The 16,003-nt window shown below is 39.5% G+C and overlaps 1 protein-coding gene across 7 annotated transcripts in view; it reads right to left on the bottom strand.

Moving 5' to 3' along the window:
• Nucleotides 1-16,003, bottom strand: part of RUFY3 (RUN and FYVE domain containing 3) — a 222,601-nt gene that overhangs the window by 147,572 nt on the left and 59,026 nt on the right. For 4 of the 7 annotated variants that reach the window (XM_033960998.1, XM_033961008.1, XM_033960973.1 and 1 more), the window contains exon 2: nucleotides 1,738-1,791. The exons of the other annotated variants lie outside the window; for them this stretch is intronic. In XM_033960998.1, the coding sequence (XP_033816889.1) occupies nucleotides 1,738-1,791 (54 nt within the window). The remainder of the gene's footprint in view (nucleotides 1-1,737; nucleotides 1,792-16,003) is intronic. 7 annotated transcript variants of the gene reach the window in all.

Below are 16,003 nucleotides of genomic sequence, written 5' to 3'. Positions count from 1 at the left end.
GATCTCTCCGATCGAATACACAACAATTGCTATCGATTGCTTCACTGTGCGACACAATATATGACACCACTCGCTCATCAATTTTTTTCAGTAACTCCTCCTCAACTATGGAACTCTATGCCAATTCACTTATGAGAAGAATCATCAGTGGAACGCTTTAAATCTAATCTAAAGACTTTCCTAGTCAAAACCGCTTTTGACTTATAACCCTTTTAATTCAGATCTTCTCACAGATGGGACCCCCCCCCAGTGTACTAACCCTATACATCTTTCTGTCTTATCCACTAATGAAGTTCTCCCCCATATTCCTTTACGTGTCAAATACGTCTGTCTCTGTTGTCTAAAATGTATAACCCAGATTTTAAATTTCTGTACTCTGCTTAGGAAACTGATAAGCGAGCTAACAATTTTTGAATAAATTTGAAACTTTTTTATAGTCATTCGGTTTCACAGTAAAATTTACTAACTATACAGTTTTCTTAATAGTTGCTATGAGTATTGCCTACTAGTCATAGAGAAGTTATGCCCTGTGAGTAAACCGTGAAATTGACCCTTTGAAATCTGTAACAGTGACATTTAATGGTATGATATATCACTACACTTTTTTTAATTTTATAATTCTTTCCAAACCAACAGAATGTTTAGGCAGAGCTCTATTCAAACCACTCTACCCCTCTTCTCTAAAGATACACCCTGTGGCAATAAAGATATACATAAATACACAGAAGTGTTTGAAAGAATTTCATGAGCCATGCTCTGAATTCTAACTACAAATATCTGCAAGTGGGGGGGGGGGGGGGAAGAACACACATTGTTGAGTGAATTGCTATTCTTACCAAATATGTAAACTTGTTATGTACCTGATATGTAAATTTCCTGGAAATGTCCAGTTTTCTTCTAATTTGTAATCCGCTTAGAACCGCAAGGCACAGGCGGAATAGAAATCTCTAATGTAATGTAATGTAATTTTTATATTCTATAAAATAGTCCAGACTGTGTGCCCGCTTAAGGTACAAAGGGTTTAAGAGTTGCATTTTTGCAAGTATTTTGCAGATATATATAAACTAGTCTGAGGTACTCATAAGGAAGAGAGAACGCCAGAGGAACTACTTCATGTCTAAGGACTTAATATAATTCTTTAAAATCAAAAAGCAACATCAATTAAAGACTCAAGTTATTATTACACCCTGCTTTTGCATTGAAGATATTTAAGTTTTGGGAATTACCAATAAAAGTGGTTTATCTAAAATTGTTTTTGGGGCCCATTTGTCTTTATGAGAGCTTTTGAATTTGTTTCACTTCAGTTTAGGCCTTGAGATTTTATCTCCCCCATTCCACCAAGACCCTTTAACTTTATTGAATTGGTAAATTTTCTATTGTTTCTCCCCTTAGTTTGCAAGTGACAATCCCTTTTCTCTTACGTAGTGTCTCCCTCAACATCTTTTCTGTGCAAGACCCCCTAGGAAAAATCATCTACAACCAAGTCTGGCCTAAGGATGGACCTGTGGCAGAAACAGATGAAGGACTCCTGTGTCTTTTTTCCTTAAGCAGGTACCTCAGTGCACATATGTTCATGACAAAAAGAAAAGTGTAATGTGTAAAAATGGTAACACATGCATACCACATACAACTGCTGCCACTGGAACCAAAACCACAACTAATATTCAAGACCATGATTAACTCAAAAGTCAGCGTACAGTGCAAATAAGAGTTGAAAGAGGTCGGTGTGGCACGCACCTTCAGTATCATCACGCATTTGCTCCACCAACTCTGTCAAATCCTCCCAAGAGTCTTTGCAAACAGCAGAAAAAGGAAAAAAAAGATAAAATGTCATGCAAACTAGGATCCAAAGAAAAAGAGCCATAGATAAAGAACTAAAAGGGAGAGTTCTAAAATACAGAGACAACATTTATTTGTAAGAAAGTTGATTTAAGAAAAATTTTAGCCTTGCAGCATTAAATAATACACTGTAAAATGAACTGGTTACTAAAAAGCAGCTTAAGATGTAGCGTCCCAAAAGATTTTATACACAAGTTTACAATAAAAATGAAAAGATCAGAGAAAACACAGAGGTCAGTTATTTTTTCAGATGATGGGATAGAGAGGACAAACAAAGCTTCAGAATACATCAAAGCCTCATAAAACATCAGCCTCCTCTTAAATTCAGTGCCCCTGTGGCGAACTCACCAAGCAAGGAGTGGATTTTCAATATCTCTAATGAATGGTCAGCACTGGTATTATTAGCTTTATAATGACCGTAGATAATGAACTGAAAGCGATGTGAAGGGAACATAGAGCATTTATGTCCAAAGACATGCCTTTTGTTTATGAAGAATTGCAAAATCCTGCTTCTCGTGGTTTTAGTCCGAGAACAGTGTGAAAATTAGAGACCAAAGACATATATAGATCCATGTGCATCAAAGAGAACACAAGCTGGGCCAGCTCCTTGCCATGGTATAACCCACCACAACTCACGTGGGATATAGAAAGAGTTACAATTACAGGCAAAATTTGTTGGAGAGATAGATACCGCAGCAGAAAATGCCCCTCTCTTTACTGGTATGTCAACTTATGCTCATTTTCTTTGGACCCCAGAAATAGCATTAACCATCAAAACTAATCAAGAAATGTAATAAGTTGGTTCAATAAAGAGATTTCCTCCTCTTGTTTATTCTTAAATATATTTTTCTTGTTAAGCCGCTTTGAACTTATTCAAGGATTTAGCAGGTTATGAGTGTTTAGATAGACTTAATCTTTATTCCCATGATACAAGAGAATTTAGCAGTGCTGCATCTCATCGGTAATAAAATATTTCTTTAATTGTTCCTAAGGCCTCCTTTTGCAATAGTGTATTAGATTTCTGCCCTAAACATGCCCTAAATGCAAAACCTCTGTGTTAATAGATGAGGGCATGCCTAGCTTCTTCCCATGCAGTTAAATACAGACCCCCAAATTATATACATGGCATCTAAAATTGTGTACTTACATTGGTGTGTGTAGCCAATATACACACACAACTTAATTGATTAGCCTAATTGTCATCGATAATTGGCAATTAATATTTCGTAACTGATGCTAATTGGAACTAATTAAGTTACACGCAGAATCGGAAAAAGTATATGCCAGTTGCAGTGCATTAATTTGAAAAGGTGGTATTGCCAGGGGTGGTTCTGGGGTGTTCCTAAACATTGGGCGCATTGTTATAGAATATGTCCGAAGCATTCATACTTTAGGTACATGCATTTAGGCCTGGTTTTAGCTGGCCTAATTGCCTGCACCCAACATATGCATCATACAGCAGCACTACGCACGATTCCATAAAAAGAATGTGCACCCTGTAGAATCGCATTACGCGCCGTTCTAATCGGCACTGATTTTTTTTTTAGGCGCAATATATAAAATCTAGCCCAGAGACAATAACCAATGTATTACCTACTGAAGTAAGGCACTGTCCCTACCAATTCCACGCTATGCAGTCAGCATGGGAATTAGCATGCACTATCAAGCCACTGCATTAACTCTTAGTGGGGCCTGGGCTACAGCGGGTGCTGATTCCTTAACAATTTAACATGCTTTAATTTTTTTGTAGTCATATACTTTAAATCAGTGGTCTCAAACTCAAATCCTTTGCAGGGCCACATTTTGGATTTGGAGGTATTTGGAGGGCCGCAGAAAGAATAGTTAATTTCTTCTTATTAAAGAAATGACAATTTTGCATGAGATAAAACTCTTTATAGTTTATAAATCTTTCCTTTTGGCCAAGTCTTAATAATAATATTGTAATTTATAGGTAAAGAGACATATGATCAAAACGGTTTTATTTTACTTTTGTGATTATGATAAATATACCGAGGGCCTCAAAGTTTGGCCCCCGGGCCGCGAGTTTGAGACCACTGCTTTAAATGACCCAATATAAAACTTATCCAAAATGAAAATGTGCATGCGCTTCTTACATCACAAAAATACATTCTACAAAATCTTTACTACAGATTTAAAATTTTTTGACAAAAATCTTTTTCTCAAGGAGACCTGTAGGCAAATGAGAATATACCCTGTGAATTCTGCCATCTAAATTACTTCTTTAAGTGTTCACACATGCATGTATTCTGTACATTACTTACCCCCTCGTTTACAAAGGTGCGGTAGCGGATGCCACGCGGTAAACCCTCCGACACTCACTGAATCCCTATGGGCATCGGAGCGATTACCGCAGCCTGCTGTAATAATTGCCTCTATAAAAGTGGGGCCTTAGTTCTTTGCTGCTTTATTCATTATAAATATATATTCCTGGTTCACATCGTTCAAGACTTATTTTGTGGCTATCTATTTTTCTATTTATTTATTTACCTTTTAAATAAGTCATCTGCTTTGGACTTTACTTGGATTCAGGGAAGTGGGTTAGTGGTTTGGCTTAAGGCTCATGATTGCACAATTTTGGACACAGACCTAGGATGCAACCTCCACGTCAGAGATGCTGCTCTAAAGACTGGAATAAGGAAGCTGGCCAACAAAATGTGAGAAAAATATTTTGGGTAGTTTGAACAAAGGCTTGTAATACAGGTAACTCAACAAGAACAAGTTCTGACTGGGAGCCCCATCCCCCACCCCATGGCGTTATATCTGTGAACAGAAAAATCTCTTAAATCATTTAACTCACATTTGAAAGCCTATTATTTCAAACTGGTGTTTGATCCTAGTTCTTAACACTTCACTTTAGTTCTTCCTTTGTTTTCTTCTTCTTGCATTTTTTCCCCTATCCTCCTGTTTTTAACTTATTTGTTCTTACCTCTTGATACTGAAAACCTGTCCTGCCCTAGTATTGTTAATTATACAGCAGACATTTCCCTATTGTGTTTATTTTATTGTTGTTTTTTTAATTATTTCCCTTTGATTTTTATCTATTGTTAAACGCTTTGATTTGACTTTTTATTGTTAATAATGGCGGTATATCAAATAAAATAACTGTATAACTGCATCACTGGCATGGCCCTTCCCATTTGACCAGGTGCACCTCAGCTCCTCAGTTGGTTTCAGAGCTCAGTGCCAGCACTCTCAGAGAGATGGATGGGATTATCCGTCCTAATGGCTACAGAAGACATCTGTTACATATAGGCATCCCATATAAGAGGCTTACACAACTTTGACCTTCTCTCTATCGGTGCTAGCGTTTCAGGACTCACTCTCTTCTGAGGTTGGCAACAGCACTAAAAGCAATAAAGAGAGCAAAGAACTAGTTTCCTAATAGCTACGACAGTCACACCTTCTCTGATGCAAATGTCCTGTATTAGAGGACTATGCACAAAGGAAACCGGTCCTTTGGCCTTTTTATTAGATTTACAGCTGATGGCTCTAGTCTGCCACTGATCAGGGAAATCTGCAACCAGGTCATTTTGAGAGGAGAAAGAGAGAAAGCTGTGAGTGATGCTGGCGTGAGGAAGAGCAGGGCATAAAAAGAAAGAAAGGGGTTAATGCTAGATGGGGGGGAGAGAGAACAGGGTAATTCTGAATGGGGGGAAGAGAGAGGGGCATTACTGATTGGCAAGGGGAGAAAGACAGAGAAGAGATGCTGAATGGCAGGGGGGTCAGAAGAGTAAATGAAAGACTGTGGAATAAGAGGAAGGGGAATGGGAGGCATTGGGTGAGAAAAAAATAGGGACAGCTAGCTGTAGGAAGATGCAATGAAAAAGGGAGATTGTAATTTAAAAGAAAGAGAACAATTGCCATATTTTATAAGACTTGCGGGACTCACAATAATACCTAAAACAGGAAAAGATAATACATACTGTGCTAGCTATATAGACACATTTCCCTGTTGGGAATAGATACAAAAACCATGGCCAGAGTTCTTGCTAATAGATTGTCATCATATATGCCATCACTTATTCATCCGGATCAAGTAGGTTTTATTACCGGGAGACGAGCATCCGATGGGATTAGAACGGTGTTAGATTTGGTATGGAGGGCAAAAAGGTAAAGTACAGGATGGGTGGCAATCTTGGTCGATGCCGAAAAAGCATTTGACCAAGTTGAATGGAGGTTTATGGATGCAGTCTTGGGGCATATGGGCCTTGGGAAAAGGTATAGGGACTGGATATTTATATTATATAATAGCCCATTAGCTTGTCTTAAAATAAATTGAACTTATTTCACTACATTCGAACTCCAAAGAGGGACAAGACAGGGGTGCCCTTTGTCCCCCTTGATTTTTGCATTAATTATTGAGCCTTTAGCACAGAAAATCAGACAATCTCAACAGGTAAAAGGACAAAGGGTGGCGGGAAAGAGCAAAAGCTGTCTCTGTTTGCAGATGACATATTAGCTATTGTTGAGGCATCTGAGAAATCTCTAATTACCCTTAAAGATATGGGTGAATATGGCCAATTATCAGGCTTTAAAGCTAATTTAAATAAGATGGAAGTGATGAATATTTCAGTACCAACAGAAAGGATTACGGAATTACAAAGATCAGTACCCCTGAGATGGGTAAAGGGCTCTATACGCTATTTGGGAATATCTTTGGGAGCAAATTGGACACTTGTTTCAGCATAATTACTTACCATCGGTAAAGGACATTCAGAAAGACTTAGATAGGTGGAATAAATTGTTTATTTCCTGTTTAGGATGTATGGAAGTGGTAAAGATGATGATGATTCTCCCTAGGTATGCAGACAGATTGATAGGCTTAAAAGCGATAAATCCCCGGGAACAGATGGCATCCATCCGAGGGTCATCAAGGAACTGAAAGGGACCATAGCTGAACTGCTTCAACTAATAGCCAATCTGTCGATCAAATCGGGAAAGATTCCGGAGGACTGGAAGGTGGCAAATGTTACACCGATCTTCAAAAAACGTTCGAGGGAAGACCCGGGAAACTACAGACCAGCGAGTCTGACCTCGGTACCGGGAAAGATGGTAGAGACGCTGATAAAGGAATGCATCAGTGATCACCTTGACGGACATGGTCTGATGAGGACCAGCCAGCACGGTTTCAGCAAAGGCAGATCTTGTTTGACAAACTTGCTGCACTTCTTTGAGGGAGTAAACAGCCAATAGACAAGGGCGACCCAGTCGACATTGTATATCTGGACTTTCAGAAGGTGTTCGACAAGATTCTGCAAGAACGACTACTTCGAAAAATTGCAAGCCATGGAATAGAGGATGAAATACTCACGTGGATTAAAATCTGGCTGGAGCACAGGAAACAAGAGAGTGGGGGTAAATGGACAATACTCGGACTGGAAGAGCGTCACTAGTGGGGTGCCTCAGGGCTCAGTGCTTGGACCCATGCTCTTCAACATCTTTATAAACGATCTAGACATAGGTATGGATGAGCGAGGTAATTAAATTTGAGGACGATATGAAGCTATTCAGAGTGGTGAAGACGCAGGAGGATTGCAAAGACCTGCAACGTGACATAATCAGGCTCAAGGAATGGGCATCAACATGGCAGATGAGGTTCAACGTGGTTAAATGCAAAGTGGTGCATGTCGGTAACAAAAATCTCATGTATGAATACAGGATGTCCGGGGCGGTACTTGAAGAGACCTCCCAGGAAAGGGACTTGGGAGTTCTGATCGATAAGTCAATGAAGCCGTCCATGCAATGTGTGGTGGCGGCGAAAAGGGCGAACAGAATGCTAGAAATGATAAAGAAGGGGATCACGAACAGATCGGAGAAGGTTATCATGCCGCTGTTCCAGGCCATGGTGCGCCGTCACCTGGAGTACTGCGTGCAGTACTGGTCGCCGTACATGAAGAAGGACACGGTACTACTCGAAAGGGTCCAGAAAAGAGCAACTAAGATGGTTAAGGGGTTGGAGTAGCTGCCGTACAATGAAAGATTAGAGAAACTGGGCCTCTTCTCCCTCGAACAGAGGAGATTGAGAGGGGATATGATTGAAACATTCAAAGTACTGACAGGGATAAACTTAGTAGATAAGGACAGGTTGTTCACCCTCTCCAAGGTAGAGAGAACGAGAGGGCACTCTCTAAAGTTAAAAGGAGATAGATTCCGTACAAACGTAAGGAAGCTCTTCATCACCCAGAGAGTGGTAGAAAACTAGAATGCTCTTCTGGAGTCTGTCATAGGGAAAAACACCCTCCAGGGATTCAAGACAAAGTTAGATAAGTTTCTGGTGAACAAGAGCATATGCTGGTAGGGCTAGTCTCAGTTAGGGCGCTGGTCTTTGACCAGAGAGCCGCCGCTTGAGTGGACTGCTAGTCATGATGGACCACTGGTCTAACCCAGCAGTGGCAATTCTTATGTTCCTTTATTTATTCCAAGTATTACCGATAGAAATCCCAAAACAGTTTTTTCAAAAATGGACATTGAGATTTATATGAGATTTATATGAGGAGGAAAGCGGCCAAGGGTCGATAAGCAGACACTGTTTAAGTCTAAGGCAGAAGGAGGACTAGGTTTACCTTCTTTGGAGAATTATTACAAAGCAGCACAGTTGAGAGCAATAGTTGAATGGCATTCATCCCCCTTCTAAGCTTTGGGTAAAAATAGAACAAGCAATGAGAGATGGGAGAGAAGGTATAAGAGATTTGAAATACTTACCATGGGTGGGAGAAAAATACTTAAATATAAATAATCCCTTTAGTAAATGCTCTCTGAAAACCTGGAAAAGTGTTAGGAAAAACTTTTAGGCAGAGAAAAAGGTATCTTTTTCTCCCCTATATTATATGCACAAAGATTTTATACCAGGTAGGGAGGGGGGAATTTGTAAGAACTGGGAGGCAAGAGGGTTAACATGTTTTGGTCAACTAGTTGAAGAAGGGGAGGTAAAAGCTTTTATAGACATTCAGGATCAATATCAATTAGAAGCAAGATCTCTTTTCCCTTATCTACAGATTAAAAACTATATATTGATGTATAAGGTGAAGAGTAATGGAATTTTTAAAAAATATGAATTTGAAAAATGGTTAGGAAAACCAGTAGTAAAAGAGTGTATCTCCTGGCTATATAAAATTATTAACGAAGATAAAGTAACCAAAACATCATATATGAAAGCATGGGAAAAAGATCTGGGGAAGGACTGGTCCATAGATGAGTGGGGGGGGGGTAATTGTATCACATCTCTTTCAGACAGCTAGGGCTGCCACTTTGGTAGAAAATGCTATTAAACTCCTAGTACGTTGGTACATAATTCCGGTTTTAACTAGTAAATGTACCAAACAGAGTGATCCTACTTGTTGGAAAGGATGTGGTGAAAGAGGTACATTCTATCATATGTGGTGGGAATGTCAAAGGTTCCAGAAATTTTGGGAGAAAGTTTTTGAGTATGTTAGCAGATTAATTCAAACTCCACTTAAGCTGAATGGTGAAAGGGCATTGTTGGGAGTAAGAATAGAAGGTCTAACATTTTCTCAATCTAAACTTATGGACTTGGCATTCATAGCTGCTAGACTCACATTAGCTCAGTAATGGCGTATGCTAAATGTACCTACCTTAAGAGATGTTAGAGAACGTTTAGGGATAGTGTGTGAAAAATATAGACTTTCGGCCCTTTTAACTAATCAGTGGGCGAAATTTAATGAAATATGGGAGAGTTATATTGAATTTGAAAAAAAAAGCTTTATGAAAGAATTATCCTATTCCTGTGGTTATGGAACCAGGTCTTCGGGGGGGGGGGGGGGGGTGAGATAGGGAATGGGATTGTTTCATTTGTACTATTTATAAGATGCATTATTTCTTATTAGTTTATTAAGCTCATGAATTCTATTGTGCTGTATTGAGATCATTGTATTAAAATTAAATTATTAAATAAAGAATTAAAAAAAAGAAAAGGAAGATTGAAGACTGGATAGTAGGAATGAATGAAATCTGAAATTAAAGACACAGAAAAACAGAAGAAAGCTAAAAGAAAAGGATCAGTATCAAGAGATAGATATAGCGGAGGAAATAAAGATGACACAAGGTCAGCGAAGAATAGCAAAATAAACAGGAGATCCAGTAAAAAGAGAATAATAATAACAGTTTATATACCGCAGGACCGTGAAGTTCTATGCAGTTTACAATGATTAAAAGTTGTTACAAATTGAGTAGAGATAACAAAATTAAAAGCTAGTGATTAACAGCTCTAGAAATCAGTTATGGTGGAATAAGATTGTACAGATCAGTTACTCAAATACTTCAGATTACTACAGATTACTAAATGGCCAGACAACAAAGGTAGAGAAAATGATTTTAATTTAGGATACAGTAGTGTTGTAGTGCTGTTAGTTCAGTTTAAAGATTAATAGTTTAAAATATATTATAAAACAGAACATAAGGTGATAGTGTTTCATTAGATTAATTCAATATATTTTTGACTAGCTTTCAGAGGCCAAAACCAGACCCGAAGGTGGTGGTTTTGGCCTCAAAAGCTAGTCAAAACATGCTCTAAACTAGTCCAATTAAAAGATATCACCTTATTTTCCATTTAAGTTTTGGTTTTCTTTGTAAATTTGCAATGTAGTGATTGGATCATGAGAGTTTTTGAAAGTTGCATCTGCTGTCTTTATACTGTAGTTTGCACATTACAGAGGGGCATCATCACTGTTTCTCTGGTTTTGCACTATACAGAGTCTGGCTTCCAGAGAGGGTGGAGGGGGTTCCATTTCAAATTTTTGTCTACCTATTTCTATTTTTTGTTTGTGGCTGCTTATTCTGTACTTGGTGATGGTCTATCTGTACTCTGCATGTGTGAAAAAGGCATTGAATGATCTGTAGTAATCTGAATTATTTCATTTTCTCAAGTGCTGCCTTTTCCTAGGTAGGTTCTTGTGTTACTTCTGGAAGTTAGTGCTAAGTGCCTTATAGGTCTTGAGCGACTTATGGGGTTTTGTGTATTGATTCACAGTGTGCATGGTAATGGATTTTGGATTTAGCTATTTTTCTCAGTAGTTTAAGATCCTTGGAGGGCTTACATTCTAAGTTTGTACCTAAGACAATGGAAAGTTAAGTGACTTGTCCAAGTTGTAGTAGGATTTGAACTCTGGCTTATCTGGTTCTCATCCTACTGCTCTAGCCAATAGGTTATAGCTAACTCAGATAAGGCATTTTCTAAACATGTTTGGTAACTCAATAATAAACTAGAGGCCAGCAGATATTAATTCTAGTTATCATTTGGCAACCAACCAAAAATAGTGATAGGTAAATCATTTTATGGTTGCCAGTAATAACAGAATTTCTTTTACAGTGCTACTGAACACTACTGTTCACATGGGAAAACATTTGAGTAACTGAATGTAAAAACAAACAAACCCCACAAAACAAAAAAAAAATCACTTGGACAACTTCTATTGATAGTTATATAAATAACTAATACAACTTGAAAACTTGCTGGACTGGGGGAGGAAGGGGTTGGGGCTGACCAGAAGCCAAATGTTAAATACCTTCACATAATATTGCAAATGCTATTGTGTTTAATATGTTTTCATTCAGTGCATTGCTTTGATTTTTGCATGCTGTCCTCAGAAAACACTTGCTACAGGTAAGCATCTTTGCTTTCTCCGATGACAAGCAGGCATTGTATTCTCACATGTGGGACTTAGCTGTCAGGATTATGACTTGACAAGGATAATGAAAATATAAACGTGAGCCTGGCAAAACCCAAGAGGGTTGGAGGGAGAGTTGTCACTCAGGAAATAAAAAAAAAAAAAAAAGATTCTGCAGAACTGTTTGTCCAAACTGACCGTCTCTTCTGGAGTTTTGTTCTAAACAGTAATGAGAAGAAAAGGTATGGATTGAGGACCAAGTATCTGCCTTACAGACATCCTCAGTAGAGGTAAAACAGATAGCTCGGACCATAGCTCGGACATCATGGACTGTTACACCGCCTTGCAGCATTAGTCCAGCCTGAGTATATGCAAAGGAGATACAGTCCACTAGCCAAGTGTAGATGGTTCTTTTGGTAACAAGAACTCAAGTCTGTTAGGGTCAAAAGCCACGAAGAGTTGAAAGGATCCTCTATGAGGTTTAGTCCAGTCCAGGTAGTATACTAGAGCACATCTGCAGTTCAAGGTGAGGAACTGCTTCCCCAGGATGGGAATGTGACTTTGGAAAGAAAACAGGCAGAGCTATGGATTGGTTGAGGAAGAATTTTGAGACAACTTTGGGTAGGAATTTTGGATAAATTTGAAGCACAATGCTCTGTCATGGTAGAATCTTGTATAGGGAGGATCCGACACACGAACCTGAAGTTTGATCAGACGATGTGCAGAGAGGTGAGGGCAATGAGGAAAATGACTTTCCAAGTGAGAAGTTTGAGAGAGCAAGATGTAAACAACTCAAAGGGAAACTTCATAAGAGCAAAAGTAGTACTATGTTAAGATCCCAAGCAACAGGTGGAGGATTGATAGGTAGTTTACACCAAGAACATCAATTCCACAGTGTTCCTTTTTTGTTTTGTCTTCTTTTTCTGTGGAACTATTGGATGTTCTATTTTGTTGCTGGCTTAATAAGTGGTTTCATATGGAATAGCTCTGCGATGGAACTTTCCGGTTTCATCTTTTATCAACTAAATTGCACTCTTTTATCCAGTTGTATACCAAATGGTTCCCTAGAATGTGGTTTTAATACCCTTAGCACCCTGAGGAAGAAGTGCTTTTCGAAACACGGACCATGTCAGGTCATGGTTTATTACCTTATGTGGACCATATTCCTTGCATACAAACTACTTACTTATTGATTAAAGACTTGGTTGGTTTTTTTTACATCATCTTCGCAGTTCTCTTTTTTTGTTTGCTGTTTGACATATCACTGCAGTTCTGTTGGATTCTTTTTGCTTGTGCTTGCCTTTCATAAAACAGGCCACCAAGTGATATACAGATAGATGTTTCTTGTCCAAGGGAGATAGAAATACACTGATAGCGGCAAGATATACTTGAACCAAATTGATTTTTAGACCAGAGTTAGAAAGGTGGAAAAGACAGTCTAGTATGGATAGAAGTGGACATGTGACAGGTTCCAGAGAATGCAATGAACACCAGGAAGAAAATCTCTCCCATTTGAAGCAGTAACAGTGCCGAGTGGAAGATTTTCTAGACCAGGGGTAGGCAATTCCAGTCCTCGAGAGCCACAGGCAGGTCTGGCAAAGCTTGAATAGAGTTTTCTCGAAGAGAGGTTGTGGAGTGAATATGGAAGAATATGTCCCCCCAATGAATGAGAAAGGCATCCAATGCAGTGTGTTTGAGGGCATAGAATCTGAAGCAAAATTATGGACATTTGTTGTAGGGGGAAGCGAAGAGATCTATGTTCAGATTTTCCCCAAATAAAGAACACTGCTGTCAGATGGTTGTGATAAGAGACCATTTGTGAGACTGAAAACTCTGAGTATGCCTGCCAAGTAAACTGCTCTGAGAAGAGTGCTGCAAGCAGTTGCCCAGTTCCAAATCTCTATTGCTTCCATGCAAAGGAGATGAGATCCCATGATTCCTTGTTTGTTCAGACAGAACATGGCAACTTGATTGTTTGCATGGACAAGGAGTACTTGGTGGAGCAGATGGTTCTGGAATGTTTTGAGACCGTTGCCTATTGCTTGGAGTTCTAGAAGATTTATATGGAGAGTTTGTTCATGGTGAGACTATACTCCTTGAGTGCAGAGGCCATCCAGATGAGCATCCCATTCTAACATTAAAGCATCTGTTATTAGAAACTATCAATGGCTGGAGGAAGGACTGGAAGAGAATACTGAGACTGTGAGGAACCATCCACCATTGGAGAGAGTGATGGAGGTCCAAGGTGACTTATATTGAAGCAGACAGATGTTCCATAGTTTGAGATCACTGGGTCGACAGGGTCCACTGTAGAACTCGGTTGAAAATGTGCCAACAAAGTGACATGTACTTTCAACACCATGAGACCAAGAAGGAATAACATCTGTTGTGTTGAACTGCTTTGAAGGGAGGAGATTGTTTGACACAGGTGAATGAAATTGTTAATTCCCTGCTTCCATAGAAAAGCTTGACCCTGTGTAGTATCCAAGAGAGTTCTTATGAACTCCAGCCTGAGAAGGTTGTAGATGTGACTTTTGATAGTTGACTGCAAACCCAAGCAGCTCCAGGAGACAAACTGTTGAGTTGATGGTATGCTGAGCTGTTTGCGATGAAGTCTTGATCAACCAGTCACCTGAGTAGGGAAATATGTGAAATCCCCATGTGTGAAGGGCTGCCGCCACTACCACTAGGCATTTCATAAAGACACAAGGGGTGGAAGCCAGTCCAAAGAGCAAGACTTCGTACTGGAAGTGCTGAGATCCACTGTGAAAGCGAAAATACATAGTTAGTTAATTAGTTAATTCAATTTTATTGTGTATGTTTTACTGTACCTCACCCAGAATTGTTAGATATTGTGAGTAACAAATTTTTAAATAAATAAAATCTATCCTACCTGCTCAAAGAAAGTGAGTGTGGGCCTCTGAGATCTAGAAAGCAAAGCCAATTGCTGTTTTCCAGTAGAAATAGAAGGGTTCCCAGAAAGACCATGAGAAACTTCTCCTTCAGCAACTATTTGTTTAGGCCCCAGAGGTCTAGAAAAAGTCAAAGGCCTCAGGTCTTTTTTAGGTATTAGGAAATACTTTGAGTAGAACCTTTGGCATCTCTCCTGCATTTAGCTGAAGAAGGGCCGAGAGGGAACTGAAAGGAGACTCTTTTGGTGGGTGGTTTGGAAATTTTCTGAACAAGCACAGGGCAATAGCCCTGTGTGACAACTCGAAGCACTCATGGATCTGTTGTGATGAGAGTCCAACATTGATGGAAGTAGATTAATCTGCCTCCGACAGGGAGACCAAGCGGAAGAGACAGGGGAATAATAATAATTTTATTCTTTTATACCGCCATTACCAAAAGTTGTAGGCGGTTTATACTAACAGAAACTAGACAATCAGCGAAATACATTCATACCATAATAAAACATACAATAAAAAGTTAAAAATCCCCCCTAGATAAGCAATCCTGGAGAGAAAACATCAAATCCTACAACTCCATACTAAAAAAAGCTAGGAAGAATTACTATGGAGACAAAATCTCCAGGTCAAAAAACCAAAACAGTACACTGTTCCACATCTGGCGGAACCTAACTTCTAAAAATGACTCCGCCCCCTCCCCCCCTACCATCTCCAAATGACCTAGCCAAATTTTTCAACGAGAAGATCACTACCATAAAGAGCTCGTTTCCCTCAGCTATCTCCTACAACTCTCTCCCCCCGAAAGACTCCGACGCTATCCCTGCCGACAGATCATGGACTACATTTGAACTTGTATCCGAGACCCAGATCTCTAAACTTTGCCTCAAACTTAAATCCTGCAAGTGCATCCTAGATCCCTTCCCATCCTACCTTTACGAAAAAATCCCTACACAGGCCATCTCTTCCCTTACTAACCTCATAAACAAAGTCTTACTATCGGGCCTGTTCTCCACCGAAATGGGACACATTGCCTTATCCCCTCTTCTGAAAAAACCCGATCTTGACCCTTCCTCACCATCGAACTATCGCCCCATAGCAAACATCCCTCTTTTAACAAAACTTCTAGAGACCATAGTCGCCACTCAGCTCTCCTCTTACCTAGAGAGATTCTCCATTCTCCAACACTACCAATATGGATTTAGGCCCAATTTCAGCACCGAGTCCCTCCTAGTTTCCCTAATCTCAAAGGTGCAACAACTACACGCCCGAAACAAATTTGCTGTTCTCCTACAGTTTGATCTCTCCGCGGCTTTCGACGTCGTGCATCACGACTTACTAATCTACCAACTTTCCGAGATTGGGATAGACTCTTCTGTCCTAAAGTGGTTCTCAAACTTCCTTCGTGATCGTTCCTACATTGTCAACACAAACGGCTTCAAATCCGCTTCATGGACACCATCCTGTGGTGTTCCACAGGGTTCTCCCCTATCCCCTATTCTCTTCAACATATATATGACCTCCCTGAAGCTCCTTAAACTATCCCCCCTTGAAACAATTTACACATATGCAGACGATATCCTCATCCTCCTTGAAACAGATCCAAACCTTACA

The sequence above is a fragment of the Geotrypetes seraphini genome, chromosome 1, assembly GCF_902459505.1.
Source record: "Geotrypetes seraphini chromosome 1, aGeoSer1.1, whole genome shotgun sequence".
NCBI classification, from domain to species: domain Eukaryota; kingdom Metazoa; phylum Chordata; class Amphibia; order Gymnophiona; family Dermophiidae; genus Geotrypetes; species Geotrypetes seraphini.
Note: the sequence above shows the minus strand (reverse complement) of the source record. Positions and strands in the feature narration are given on the sequence as shown.